This window comes from Nycticebus coucang, chromosome 4 (assembly GCF_027406575.1).
Source record: "Nycticebus coucang isolate mNycCou1 chromosome 4, mNycCou1.pri, whole genome shotgun sequence".
Lineage (NCBI taxonomy): Eukaryota > Metazoa > Chordata > Mammalia > Primates > Lorisidae > Nycticebus > Nycticebus coucang.
The window spans coordinates 23,618,110-23,633,086 of record NC_069783.1 but is presented as its reverse complement, the minus strand read 5'-3'; the positions used below and the strand labels follow the sequence as shown (position 1 = coordinate 23,633,086).

General features: G+C 44.7%; 1 protein-coding gene across 14 annotated transcripts in view; it reads left to right on the top strand.

The window, feature by feature from the left end:
- Positions 1-14,977, top strand: part of DTNB (dystrobrevin beta) — a 278,523-nt gene that overhangs the window by 257,132 nt on the left and 6,414 nt on the right. For 10 of the 14 annotated variants that reach the window (XM_053587754.1, XM_053587747.1, XM_053587745.1 and 7 more), the window contains 2 exons: positions 13,731-13,890; positions 14,698-14,787. In XM_053587754.1, the coding sequence (XP_053443729.1) occupies positions 13,731-13,890; positions 14,698-14,787 (250 nt within the window). The remainder of the gene's footprint in view (positions 1-13,730; positions 13,891-14,697; positions 14,788-14,977) is intronic. The other 4 variants (XM_053587758.1, XM_053587753.1, XM_053587759.1 and 1 more) reach the window with 1 other exon arrangement.

The following is a 14,977-nucleotide window of genomic DNA, read 5'->3' as shown; positions in this document are numbered from 1 at the left end:
TAGAGATCCAATAGGTGTTGACTCTCTCTGCAGAGAGTCCTCATGGCAGACTTTTTGGTGGGCTCATCCTCCCAAAAGATACACGATGGATAAGTGGATGTCACAGTGGTAAAAGAAGAAGGCCATCATAAAACCGTGCTCCCAGGTGTTGAGAAGCCAAGTTTACCTTTTAAAGGCTCTGCTGCACTTAATCTCCAGCTGGGCACCTGTGCCACCTGGGCAGCTGTCCTGGCACATTCACTACCTGCTGCTTTGCTCACCGCTGTGTGCTTGTCTTTCTCCTCTCCCCTTCATTCTCCATTGTCTAAGAGTCCACTGACAGTCTTAACTCTTGTCACGCAAGGCGATTATTTCCAGCTCTTGCAGCAGGACAGACAGCGCAGCATCAGATGATCTTGACACCTTTCTCTCCTTTTACTTCCACTTTGATGAGACAGCTGCATCTTCCTGGCACAGTCACCACCAGCATCAGCCCAAAATACTATGTGGGTTTTTTTACTTTTTCTTGAAGAAAAAAAACGTACAGAATCTATTCTTTGCACATTCCAGCTCTCTATACATTCATGGCTTCCTTGCCGATGGCAGCTTTTCTCCCATCATTGTTTTTTATTTTTGCTAAAGGGCCCCTGAAAACCGGCAGCAAAGAGGCCACTTTGTTTAATTTAAATACACTGCAGCAAAATGAAGGTAATTGTCCACACAGGCCATCTGCTACCTGGCAGGTGTCCATGAATCAGAGAGATAGAAATGGAGACTAAAGTGTCTTCCATTCTGTTACCATGATAACAGCATAACTCTGAGTTGCAGTTGGGTGCGTGTTTGTGTGTGGAGGGTGTAGTTACGGGTGCTACACAGAGGGCACTAACTCTCCAACAGGCTTTTTGCCACAAGACTCTCTGGGCCTGATTACCTCTCATGTGCACCAAGGAGATTAATTCTTACCTGTTCCATGAGCAAAAAGAAGGGAAGGAAATCCTATTTTTGGAGCCTCTACTGTGTGCCAGGCACCATGCTGGAGATACCTAAGCACAGCCAAGAACAGCGCGGCATCATTTTCCTACTGAAGACAGTGCCTTTCTCTCTGGGCAGCCGGTCTTCTGGCCAGTGTTTTCTGCCACAGCATGTGGGTCCCTGTCTCAGATGCAGGTTGGTGAAGGATCACCGTGCCCTCAGGGCACCTTCTCTGGCATTCTCTCTACCTGTTTTGGCTTTAAGATGAGATTTATATTTTAAATAAGAGACTAAGTCATAATCTCTGCCTTCTCCCCTCCCACATTTCTCCCTCTTCCAGGAAGTGAAATTGTCCTATAGAAAATTATAGTTAGATTCAGTAGTGAGAAGTCTTGAGAAGTCATCGTGCTGTGATCCTAAATCAGTGGTTCTCAACCTTCCTAATGCCGTGGCCCTTTAATACAGTTCTGTGGGTCACAACTCACAGGTTGAGAACCGCTGTCCTAAATGTTTAGTTTTGTCCTAGCAATTAGAGGTGATTAGAAGACCCAGGTGATTAGAAGTCCTAGCCTTTTCACTGAGTGTTGGGGATGTGTGTGTGTGAGACCCTTGTGACCTCTTAGGCCTCATTCTCTTTGGATATAAAACATGTTGGATGAAAACAGGCTATTTTTCTGAGGTCACGGCCTCTCTGAAATTACTGGTATGATTTCTGAACACTTCTTGAACATGATACCTAGCTTCCTTGGGTTCTCAGAGTCTTTGCTCATTTGAAAAACAAAAAAAACCCAAAAAAAATTTAGGGAGCTTCACAGATTGTATGTTTCTCCAGCTCTGCATTTTCAACAGAATTTGAAACTACAAGGGACCTCTGTCTTCAGAGAACCTGAGATACAGGGCAGTATTGTGTTTAGTTACTGATTAGGCACAGGACTGGCCTATGCTGTATTCAGGCCCTTATTATAGGGTGTATTACAGCAAAATCCCACTGTCCTTGTCTCAGGAAACCTTAAAGCACTGACTAACATGCTGCAAGGCTTCCTTGCTTAACAAGCAGCTGAAACCCAGGAGCACAAGATTGTTTTATACCCCTTATTGGACGACTTACCGCAAACCCCTGGGAGCTACCTTCACAGATTGCTGTGTGTTTCTCAGGTTTCCCATAATCTCAAGGTGCCAACTGTGATGCCCTTCCAGCCTCCCACTGTTCCGCTTATTCTAGATGGGTTTGCGTTGAGTGGAGCACTAGGCAGTCTCCATGGAGAAGGGCCTGCCTCCCTGATCATAAAACCCAGACGTGCTTTTGAGACGAGGTGCAGTTGCACAGTGCAGCATTCCATCTTGATTTTCAGTGCTTCTGTCCTGAGCCTGTCAAGTGTACAGAGAATGAAGAAACTCCTCAGTCTAAACAGATTCAGAGGTTATGTCAGCACGTTGAGAATGTTGCTCTGCCCTGCAAGCATGCCTCAAACCGTGTGTGTGCCACACATGCCAGTGTACATTTAGGCAGTTGTTTCAAACTCTCTTTTTCTTTTTTTATTATTAAATCATAGCTGTGTACATTAATGCGATCGTGGGGGACCATACACTGGTTTTATAGACCGTTTGACACATTTTCATCACACTGGTTAACATAGTCTTCCTGGCATTTTCTTAGTTGTTGTGTTAAGACATTTATATTCTACATTTACTAAATTTCACATATACCCTTGTAAGATGCACAGGTGTAATCCCACCAATCCCACCAATCACCTTCCCTCCGCCCATCCTCCCCTCCCTCACCCCCTTCCCCGTATGCTTAGGTTATAACTGGGTTATAGCTTTAAGCCACAAATTAGTTTCATAGTAGGGCTGAGTACATTGGATACTTTTTCTTCCATTCTTGAGATACTTTACTAAGAAGAATATGTTCCAGCTCCATCCATGTAAACATGAAAGAGGTAAAGTCTCCATCTTTCCTTAAGGCTGCATAATATTCCATGGTGTACATATACCACAGTTTATTAATCCATTCGTGGATCGATGGGCACTTGGGCTTTTCCCATGACTTAGCAATTATGAATTGGGCTGCAATAAACATTCTGGTACAAATATCTTTGTTATGATGTGATTTTTGGTCTTCTGAGTATATACCTTGTAGAGGAATTATAGGATTGAATGGCAGATCTATTTTTAGATCTCTAAGTGTTCTCCAAACATCTTTCCAAAAGGAATGTATTAATTTGCATTCCCACCAGCAGTGTAGAAGTGTTCCCTTTTCTCCACATCCACGCCAACATCTCTGGTCTTGGGATTTTGTGATATGGGTTAATATTACTGGAGTTAGATGATATCTCAAAGTAGTTTTGATTTGCATTTCTCTGATGATTAAAGATGATGAGCATTTTTTCATATGTCTGTAGGCCTTGCGCCTGTCTTCTTCAGAGAAGTTTCTCTTCAAGTCCCTTGCCCAGCCTGCGATGGGATCACTTGTTCTTTTCTTGTTTATATGTTTGAGTTCTCTGTGGATTCTGGTTATTAAACCTTTGTCGGACACATAACCTGCAAATATCTTCTTCCATTCTGAGGGCTGTCTGCTTGCTTTACTTACTGTGTTCTTGGCTGTGCAGAAGCTTTTTAGTTTGATCAGGTCCCAGTAGTGTATTTTTGAAGCTGCTTCAATTGACTGGGGGTCCTCCTCATAAAATACTCACCCAGACCGATTTCTTCAAGGGTTTTCCCTGAACTCTCTTCTAGTATTTTTATAGTTTCATGTCTTAAGTTTAAATCTTTAATCCAGTGAGAGTCTATCTTAGTTAATGGTGAAAGGTGTGGGTCCAGTTTCAGTCTTCTATAGGTTGCCAGCCATTCACCCAGCACCATTTGTTAAATAGGGAATCTTTTCCCCACTGAATGTTTTTATTTTTTTTTATTTATTTTTTTTTTTTTGTAGAGACAGAGTCTCACTGTACCGCCCTCGGGTAGAGTGCCGTGGCGTCACACGGCTCACAGCAACCTCCAGCTCTTGGGCTTAAGCGATTCTCTTGCCTCAGCCTCCCGAGTAGCTGGGACCACAGGCGCCCACCACAACGCCCGGCTATTTTTTTGTTGCAGTTTGGCCGGGGCTGGGTTTGAACCCGCCACCCTCAGCAATATGGGGCCGGCGCCCTACTCACTGAGCCACAGGCGCCGCCCCACTGAATGTTTTTAATTGGCTTGTCAAAGATCAAATAACAGTTAAGTAGCTGGATTCATCTCTTGGTTCTCTGTTCTGCTCCAGACATCTACTTCTCTGTTTTTGTGCCAGTACCATGCTGTTTTTGATCACTATTGATTTATAGTATAGTCTGAGGTCTGGTAGTGTGATTCCTCCTGCTTTGTTTTTATTTCTGGGTAATGTCTTGGCTATTCGAGGTTTTTTCTGATGCCATATAAAACAAAGTATTATTTTTTCAAGATCTTTAAAGTATGACAGTGGAACTTTAATAGGGATTGCATTAAAATTATATATTGCTTTGAGTAGTATGGACATTTTAACAATGTTGATTCTTCCCAGCCATGAGCATGGTATGTTTTTCCATTTGTTAACATTTTCAGCTATTTCTTTTCTTAGAGTTTCATAGTTCTCTTTATAGAGATCTTTCACGTCCTTTGTTAGGTAAACTCCCAAATATTTCATCTTTTGGGGCACTACTGTGAATGGAATAGAGTCCTTAACTGTTTTCTCAGCTTGACTATTGTTGGTATATATAAAGGCTACTGATTTATGAATGTTGATTTTGTAACCTGAGATGCTGCTGTATTCCTTGATCACTTCTAAGAGTTTTGTAGCAGAATCCCTGGTGTTTTCCAGATATACAATCATGTCATCTGTGAAGAGCGAAAGTTTGATCTCTTCTGACCCTATATGAATACTCTTGATTGCCTTTTCTTCCCTAATTGCGATGGCTAAAACTTCCATTACAATGTTAAAGAGCAGTGGAGACGATGGGCAGCCATGTCTGGTTCCTGATCTGAGTGGAAATGATTTCAATTTAACTCCATTCAATACAATATTGGCTGTGGGTTTGCTATAGATGGCCTCTATCAGTTTAAGAAATGTCTCTTCTATACCAATTTTCTTAAGTGTTCTGATCATGAAGGGATGCTGGATATTATCAAAAGCTTTTTCCGCATCAATTGAGAGAATCATATGGTCTTTGGTTTTTAATTTGTTTATGTGCTGAATTTTACTTATAGATTTACGTATATTGAACCAGCCTTGAGACCCTGGGATAAAACCGACTTGGTCATGATGTATAATTTGTTTAATGTGTTGCTGGATTCTGTTTGTTAGGATCTGGTTGAATATTTTTGCATCTATATTCATTAGTGATATCAGTCTATAATTTTCTTTTCCTGTTGTGTCTTTTCCTGGTTTGGGGATCAGGGTGATGTTTGCTTCATAGAACATGTTGGGTAATATTCCTTCTTTTTCTATATTTTGGAAGAGGTTTAGTAATATAGGTACTAGTTCTTCTTTAAAGGTTTGGTAGAATTCTGACGTGAAGCCATCTGGTCCCGGGCTTTTCTTTTCAGAGAGATTTTGTATGGTTGATGCCAAACTCTTTCTTGAGGTAGTCTCCGTCTCCGCAGGGTAGTCTGTTCCCTGCCCCTGTTCATTGGTGTCATTGCACAAGGTTTGGATGGGTGGCAGCCCTGGTGTGGACTCCACTTGTGAGGAAGGCAAGTCAGTGCATGTGGGATAGGACCCTGCCATGCTGCCGGACCCTACGAAGAGCATCCTTCCCTGCAGTGGCTAGTGCTGAGGCAAAGCTTCTGTTACTTGGCATTGCTGCCTGAAGTCAATCTGGGGAGGATCATAGGTCGCAGAATTTTATATCTGAAAAATGCCTCAGATGCCATCTAGTTGGATCCCCTCAATTTACAAATAAGAACCCCGATCCCCCAAAAACAGTGTGTGCTGCATACTCAGAAGAGCCTGCAGCTCTCCATTTCTTTCTCCAGTCCCTTCTCCCTGAACCAGGCTGCCTCCTTAACAGTCCCCCACAGTGGTGGTCAGAGCCAGCACTCAGTCGTGGAGCCCACAACGCCCCTTCCACTTCACAGGTGCTGACATCACAGCCTCTGGGTCCTGCAGTTATTGACAAAGGAAAGAGGTGGGGTCTTTCCGTGCAGGACAGGCTGATGTCCTCAGCACCCTCCACACGTTCTCAGATCAGGAAGGTGATTTTGGGGTACCTGTCCCTGTCTCTCTCATCACCCACAGGCCTCTTTCCTGGGGTCTTTGGCCTGTCCTCCTGAAGGACTCTGGTCCTGGTCTCTTATATGTCAAAATTCCTCCTCTGTGTATCAATCAGATGTCATCAGACAGGACTGATCTGATAATGTATTTTTTTTTAACCTTAGCATTTGAGTTACCTCTTACCACATAATAAATCACCCCAAAACTTAGTTGCTCAGTAAAACAAAAATGTGTTTGGGCCAGCAATACTATGCTGTCTTCCTGGTGCCTCAGCTCAGCATCTCACTTGGCTGTAGTCAAGGTGCTGTCCAAGGCCACAGTCACCTCGAGGCTCAGCACCTCACATGCTTGTTGGCAAGCCCAAGATCCTCATGGTTTTTTGTGCTGACTGATGGCTAGAAGTTCCCCTCAGCTCCTCACCTCAGGTAGTGCCCAATGTGGCAACTGGCTTCCCCAGAGTGAGCAAGCCAGAGAGAGAGAGAAGGAAAGTGTGTGGGCAAGACAGAATCAAAGTCTTTTATAGTCTAATCTTGGAAGTGACATCCCATTTGTCTAATTCATTGGAAGCGAGTCACCGGGCCCAGCCCACGTTCTAGGGAAGGGATCGCACCAGGATGTGCAAACCGGGGAAGGGGTCACTTGGGGCCATCGCAGAGGCCTGGCTACCACATCTAGTTATCCAGTTAAAGTGTTTCACATAATGATTTGCTGATGCCTGATAGATTTGTTACTCCCTGGAGATTAGTGCCTGCTCTGGCTACTTTCCCACTTTCCATTACAGAAGAAAAAGGGTCAGAAACTTGATGCACTTCATTGTCACTTAACAAGTACTTAAGAATTTACCTGTGCTAAGCACATTGGTGCAGAAGATGAAATTTAAGACGTGAGTGCTGTGACAGGTAAGGACAAGGTTCTGTGGGAGCATCTCAGAAAGAGCTCACTTCATCCTAGAGGAGGAGAGAGCAAGGCTGACACCCAGAGGACCAGTAGGAGCCAGTCAAATAATGCAGGGGAGCAAAATGCCCCTGCAGAGCGGACAGCAGAGTCCTGACAGGAGGAGAGAGCATGTTCCTTTCGACAGATTAAAAGAGCCTTTGCTGGTCCTTTTGCTTTGTCGTCAGAACCGCCGAGTAGCAGAGGTAGTTGATACTACTCGCATCGTGTAGACCTCGTCCAAGGCCCGCTCCACTTTCTAGACTTCCCAAACCCTCAACCTCAGGCCTAGCTAAGGCATGTGCATATTGCTGGACTGTGGCCTGTGTCTATGGCCCCCGAAGGCCAAACTGGTGTACTCTGCCCAAACCAGAATTCACAGAGGTACCTGACAGCTCTGACCTAGCCTCGTTTTAAATCTATGTGACCCTAAAGCCAAGGGCTGGGTAGGAGACCTCTGGGCAAATGACACCTTATCAGCAGTCTTCATTTAGTATTTCAGCTGCTCTAAACAAGGGTAACTTCTAGAATCGGTTTTTATCTGCCTTAGCAGGTATATTCTGGGCAATGATCCCAAGCAGAGGGTCTGATGAGTTTCAAGTTTAAGATGGGTAGTAGGTTTCCCTTCCTGATACTCAAGTCTGGGCTCTTGTGCCATCCACCTTACCTTCTTGTCTCATCCCCCTCATCACTTTCATATTAAAATATTTGCAAAGGTTCAGTTTCATGCTCTTCAAGAGCAGCCTGTGTCTTGTGCCTCTTGGCATGGGTCTTGTGCCTCTGGCATGCAGTCCTCAGGCAGCGGTGGCTGGCCCTCTGAGGGGACACCAGATAACTATCCTACAGCAAAGCAAGTTTGAATTTCACAAGCTGTTCTTTTCCTTTAAGTGGGTTTAATTTCCTTCTTGAGTTCTCACTCGGTCAGAGCTGGACACTTAATCTAGGCATTTCTAGGCAAACCCTGAAGCCAGCACCTTAGAGAATCTTACCCTCTCCTGTGCCCTGAGACTGTACCTCAGGGACTTAGACTGTGGTGCTGCAGCCTCCGTGGAGGAGTGTCCACCCCACCTCCATCTTGACCTGTACCTAAGACTTGGACCACAAGTGGTTGTCCCCTTACATCCTCAGTTCAGGGAGGCCTCCTTGCACCGTGGCCACAGCTTCTGAATTCACAGGATCTCTCTGCTCCCAAGTCCACATGTGATCCCATCAAGGCCCTCGCCCCTCTCTGGGACTGAGACCACTGGGCTCCCTGCCTCTCAGGTCTCCCTCATGCCACTGTAAGCCTCTGGGGAAACCCCTGGCTGCTGGGGAGCAGGGTCTTTTTTCAAGGCTGCCTGAGCAACCCCAACAACCACCTCGTTCTGCTCCCCTCAGCCCTCAGAGCCCAGGAAAGGCCATGGGCTCTGCCAGTGTGTATGTACCCCATTAGAGACATCCTGCGTCCTGAACCATACAGCCTCATAGGACTTTCCTGCGAAGCCCACTGCAGTGGGCTCTCTTGCTCCCTCTGCAGATTCTCTCATCCCCCTCCCCAGCTTCCTTAGCTGAAACTGCTAGGTGTGGCTGCCCACATGCTCTTTCCAACTCTTGTCTTACACCTGACAGGCGACATCTTTAAATCTTAAAGGCCGTGAATTTTATCCATAATTATTTGCCCACCCTCTTATAAAAATGGACAAAAAGCAAGGGGTAATGGGGATTATAGGATAAAAGGTGGGGAGATCCCCCAAAATATAATGATTAATATGTGATAATATATAGTATTATCTGTCTAAAACAGAATTCATTATAAGTTTATTGATTAACTGGAAAGAGAAGATACATACCCTGAAATGTTTCACAACTGCTGACAAGAATAGAAGAGATTATTTCATAAGATAGAATGTATTTGTCAGTGGAAAATTATTATAAAAGTTAACCAATATGGCTGGGCGTGGTGGCTCACACCTGTTATCCTAACACTCTGGGAGGCCAAGGTGAGTGGATCGCCTGAGCTCAGGAGATTGAGACCAACTTGAGCAAAAAATTAGTGAGATGCCATCTCTACTAAAAAAAAAATAGAAAAATTAGCCAGGCATCGTAAGAGGTGCCTGAAGTCCCTGCTACATGGGAGGCTGAGGCAAGGGGATTGCTTGTACCCGAGTTTCAGGTTGCTATGAGCAAGAACACCACAGTACTCTACCCAGGGTGACAGACTGTCAAAAAAAAAAAAAAGTTAACCAATAGCAAAAATACTTTATGGAACAAAAAAACAGATTCCATAGTATCCCATAGTATGGCTATATCTATCACATTTTGTTAATACACTCACCAGTCAGTGGACTTCTGGGTGGTTTCCACTTTTTGACTGTAATACCGTTGCTGATGAACATTTGTGTATAAGTTTAGGGTAGACATATGTTTTCATTTCTCTTGGGTTGATACTCAGAAATGGAATTTGCTTGGTTATAGAGCAAATTTAGCTTTAACATTTTAAGAAACTGCCAGACTGTTTTCCAAAATGGTTGTACCTTTTACAGTCTCATCAACAATCCACAAGCATTTTAGTTTCCACAGATCATTGTCAGTCTTTGTGATGGTAGCTGTTTCAGTGGGTGTTAAGCGGTATTGCATTGTGTTTTCAATGTCCGTTTCCCTAAGGACCGCTGGTGTTGAACGTTTTCCATCTAATTATTAGCCTGTTTGTACATCTTCTTTGGAGAAATGTCTATCCAAATCTTGGGCCATTTTGTAATTGGGTTGTTTGTCTTCCTATTACTGAGTTGTAGATTTTTTTTTTAAGAGTTCTTCTTATGTTCTAGACCCAAGTCCCTCATCAGATATAATTTGCAAATATTTTTTTCCCCAGTCTATAGCTTATTTTTTATTTTTCTTAATGGTGTATTTTTTTTTTTTTTTGAGACAGTCTCAAGCTGTCGCCCTCAGTAGAGTGCTGTGGCATCACAGCTCACAGCAAGCTCAAACTCTAGGGCTTAAGTGATTCTCTTGCCTCAGGCTGGGACTACAGGCACCCACCACAATGCCCTGATGTTTTTTGATTGCAGTTGTCATTGTAGTTTAGCAGGCCCAGGCTGGGCTCGAACCCACCAGCCTCAGTGTATGTGGCTGGCACCCTATTCACTGAGCTATGGGCACTGAGCCAATGGTGTCTTTTTAATAATGGTTTTATTGGCATATAGTTCACATGTGGTACAATTCTTTTGGTTTGGTTTGGTTTGGTTTTTTGCAGTTTTTGACCGGGGCCAGCCTTGAACCCGCCATCCCTGGTATGTGGGGCCGGTGACCTACTCCTTGAGCCACAGACACCACCCTGTTTTGTTTTGTTTTTTGATATTCTCAAGCTGTCACCCTGGGTAGAGTGCCATGGCATCATCATAGCTCACAGCAACCTCCAAGCTTTGGGCTCTAGTGATCCTCTTGACTCAGTTTTTTCTATTTTTAGTAGAGATAGGGTCTTGCTTTTTGCTTAGGCTGGTTTCGAACTTGTGAGCTCAAGTAATCCACCCACCTCGGCCTCCCAGAGTGCTAGGATAACAGGCGTGAGCTACCACACCTGGCCAACAATTCATCATTTTAAACTATGAAATTCAAGGGGTGGGGCACGGTGGCTTATGTCTGTAATCCCAGCACTCTGGGAGGCTAATGAGGGAAGATTGCTTGAAATCAGGAGTTAGAGACTAGCCTGAGCAAAAGCAAGACCCTCTAAAAAAAAAAAAAAAAAACTAGCTGGGCATTGTGGCAGGTACCTGTAGTCCCAGCTACTCAGAAGGCGGAGGCAAGAGGATCACTTGAGCCCAAGAGTTTGAGGTTGTGCCGGACACAGTGGCTCACATCTCCCAGCACTTGGGAGGCCAAAGCTGGTAGATTGCTTGAGCTCACAGGTTCTAGACCAGCCTGAGCCAGAGCAAGACTTGATCTCTAAAAATAGCCGGGCATTGTGGCCAGTGCTTGTAGTCCCAGCTACTGGGGAGGCTGAGGCAAGAAAATTACTTAAGCCCAGGAGTTTGAGATTGCTGTGAGCTATGACACTACAGCACTCTACCAAGGGTGACAAAGTGAGACTGTCTCAAAAAAAAGAGTTTGAGGTTCCTGTGAGCTATGATGTGCCATGGCAGGGCAAATGAATATGATTCTGTCTCAAAAAATAAATACATAGATAAAAATATATAAAATTCAGTTAATATATTCACAAAGTTGTACAACCATTACCATAATCAACACTTCATCACCCCCCAAAAGAAACCCTGTACCCATTACCAGTCTCTCATCCTTCCCCGGACCCTGATCCCAGCCCCAGATAACCACCAATCTACTTTCTGTCTTTATGGATTTGCCTATTCTAGACATTTCATATAAATGGAATCATAGAATATGTGATCTTTTGTGATTGGCTTCTTTTAGTTAGCAAATGTTTTCAAGGTTGATCTGTGTTATAGCAGGTATCAATACTTCTTTTTATTATCAAATAATATTCCATTGTATGAATATGTCATATTTAATTTAAATCATTCATCAGTTGATGGACATCTGAGTTGTTTCCACTTTTTGACTATGTTGAATAATGTTGATATGAACATTTGGATACTGGTTTTTGTGTGGAGATGTTTTTAGTTCTCCATGGGTATACCAAGGAGTGGTGGAATTGCTGGGTATTAGGGTACTCAACGTTGAACCTTTTGAGGAACTTCCAGATTGTTTTTACATTGCTACTAGCAGTATATGAGGGTTCCAGTTTCTCCATTTCCTTGCCAGTACTTGTTACCATCTTTTTTATTAAAGCCATCCTAATGGGTATGAAGTAGGGTCTCATTGTGCTTTTGATTTTCACTTCTCTAACAATTAATACTCTTCAGCATCTAGTCATGTGCTTATTGGAGATATATATATGTATACTTTTTTCTTTACCTGAAGATAAAGGAAATATTGGAAGGGAGACATTTTGATGACATGCACAACATCAAAGGTAATACAATAACAGGGTTTTTTTTTTTTTTTTTTTTTGAGGCAGAGTCTCACTTTGTCACCCTTGGTAGAGTGTGGTAGCATCATAACTCACAGCAACCTCTAACTCTTGGGCTTAAGCCATTCTCTTGCCTCAGCCTCCCAGGTAGCTGGGACTACAGTTGCCCACCACACGCCCAGCTATTTTTAGACATGGGGGTCTTGCTCTGGCTCAGGCCTCCCAGAGTGCTAGGATTACAGGTGTGAGCCACTGCACTTGGCCCTATAGTTTGTGCTTTTGATATCATGTCTAAAAAGCCATATCCCAACCATAACTTTCCCAACCATATCTTCTTCTAAGCATCTTGTAGTTTCAGCTCTTGTATTTAGGTTGTTGATCTATTTTGAGTTATTTGTCCATATGCTATTTAATGATGTCTTTTGAAGAGCAAAAGTTATTAATTTTTATAAAAGTTAATTTATCAATTTTTTCTCTTACATATCATGTAAGGGACTGAAAAGAATTGGTGATCAAAGAGATCTTCAGATTTATCTGTAACATTAGGTTGAAGTAAAATTAACATAGTATTTATAATTATTAATTTGGAATGAGTTATAAGTTTTCTGCATTTTTAAAATTTCTCAAAATTCATACACACAAATGAATCAAAGTAAACACCACTGAACACATAACTCCTGTTCAGTTCAGTGCACACACGGCTGAAGCACTGTGGTAAGCCTTGTGCACCCATCCCGTTTGCCTGCTAGGGGTAGATCCTGTTTTCTTGTGGGGTTTCTGTCTAGAGCCCCAGAATGATAAGTGTCTTTATTTGAACTCATTCTCACACTTTATATTTTCCCAGTTTTGCTTCCTCAGAAAACCCCTGTCTACCTGCCACACTCTGAAGAGCAGCAGATCCCAAATCTCAGCCAGCTGCCCTGAACTAAGTTTTCCTCTTTTATTTATTTTATCCCATTGTTCCAAGCTTTCTCTACAACTATACTAGGGCCTTCATGAGAAAAGTTTGGTTTCTACTTAACATGTGTCCATTCATGCCTTGTCCTCACGAGGTGGCCCATGGAAAGCGTTGCTGTGCGTGCAGCAGGTACACCGTGCCCAGAAGCAGCTGGTGCTCTCTGGTGGCAGAGTAGGAGGGGTTATTCCCGCCTCTGTACAGGGGCTGTGCTGCCTGACACAGTGCTCTTAGTTTTTCATCCTTGTTTGTCTTCCATAAAACGGATATAAAAGTATACGCCCTTTGTACCTATGGGCTGTTGGGAGATCAAATGAGGTTGCGTACATGAACGTGTTTGCAAACAAAAAGGAATGATGTTTGTGTGTTATTCCTCCCCTGTGTGAGCCAACCCCTTCTGGATGCCTGACCAGCCACTCTGCTCAGCCGGCCTGCCAGTCCTCCTGAGTGAGCTCTTCTTTCCCTCCCTTCTCAGTCTGTTCTGTGGTGCCCTGTCCCTGCCCCGCCCCGCCCCTTCCCTTTCCCTGATTCTTCCTCTCTCCAGTCTTGGAGGCAGCCTGACCCCTTCCTTTCAAGTGTGATCATGTACCACTGAACTGAGAGGCCTGTTGGCAGCTCAGACTGACTGAGAAAAAAGACTTTCTCCTGTCCTCAAAGAGGTAAGATACCTGAGATAACATATTGTCTGTCTTTGAATCTCCCAGGCTCAGGCCACAGGATCCCCGCGAACATCTCCCACTCACGGAGGCGGCCGTCCAATGCCCATGCCAGTGCGCTCCGCGTCGGCTGGCTCCACGCCCACCCACTGTCCGCAGGACACGCTGAGCGGAGTTGGGGGAGACGTGCAGGAGGCCTTTGCACAAGGTGAGTTTCTAGAGTAGAGTAGAGTGAGAGCCAGAGGGGCTTGGACACATGTACAAGGGTCCTGCTGAGATTTTTCCAGTTTCTATTCTTTTGTGCTCTTAGCTTTAAATGGTCTGATTTTCACAGTAAGTATAAATAAGTCAAGTGCTAGCCCCTTCTCGTAGATAGGAGGTCTTCAAGGGGAGGTCTGTAGGCTTTGTGTTTGTGCCAAGAACAGGCCTCCTGGGGTTCGCTGCTCCTTTTCCTGGGTTGTGGGAAGTACCTTGTCCTTTGGGCCTTGCCTCTTCCAGAGGAACTGAATGGAACAATTCCCAAAGTCATGTATTCAGTCTGGAACATCTTTAGAGCAAGCATAAGAAGAAAGAGTAATACTCTAAATAGGCAGGACCTTGCTGAAGGCACAGTGAGCCTGGAATTGCCACGCCACCTGAGAAGCTAGTGACCAACAGTGCTAAGTGGCTGGGCAGGGGTTGAGAAAGAAGTCTTGTTTGGGGTTGGGGACTTGGAGCTGAGAGCTGTGCTGGGTAGGAAAGCCCCACCTGAGGCTAAGGAACACCTCAGGGGAACATCTGTTCCAGAACCCAATTCTTTGCATTGTGTGGTGGCTATGAAGCATGGAATTGATGGTCCTGCTCTTCAGGCCCGAGGCAGAGGGAGATGGTGCCCTATGCTCTGGATATGCCTGGGGGCAGGTGGAACTGCCCCACCCACTTAGATCCACAGGTCTGGCAGAACTGAGGCATTTTCTGGACCTTGCTCCCCAATGCCCACCCACCCAGCATCGCCATCTGCTCTGACTCCCCTCAGGTACGAGGAGGAACCTCCGCAATGACCTGCTGGTGGCTGCAGACTCCATCACCAACACCATGTCATCCCTGGTGAAGGAGCTCCATTCAGGTGAAACCCAGAGCTCCCGCCCAGCCCCCCTTCTGCACCCTTCCCCCCTCCCCCCTGCACCAGTCTCTCCACCTGGCACACCCCTCATCTCACCCCTCAGCTGTTGCCTTCTAGGAGCACACTGGACCTCTCCACCCCACAGCCCTTCCCACAGGGACTGCACAGAGTCGATGACACATTCAGGCTTATC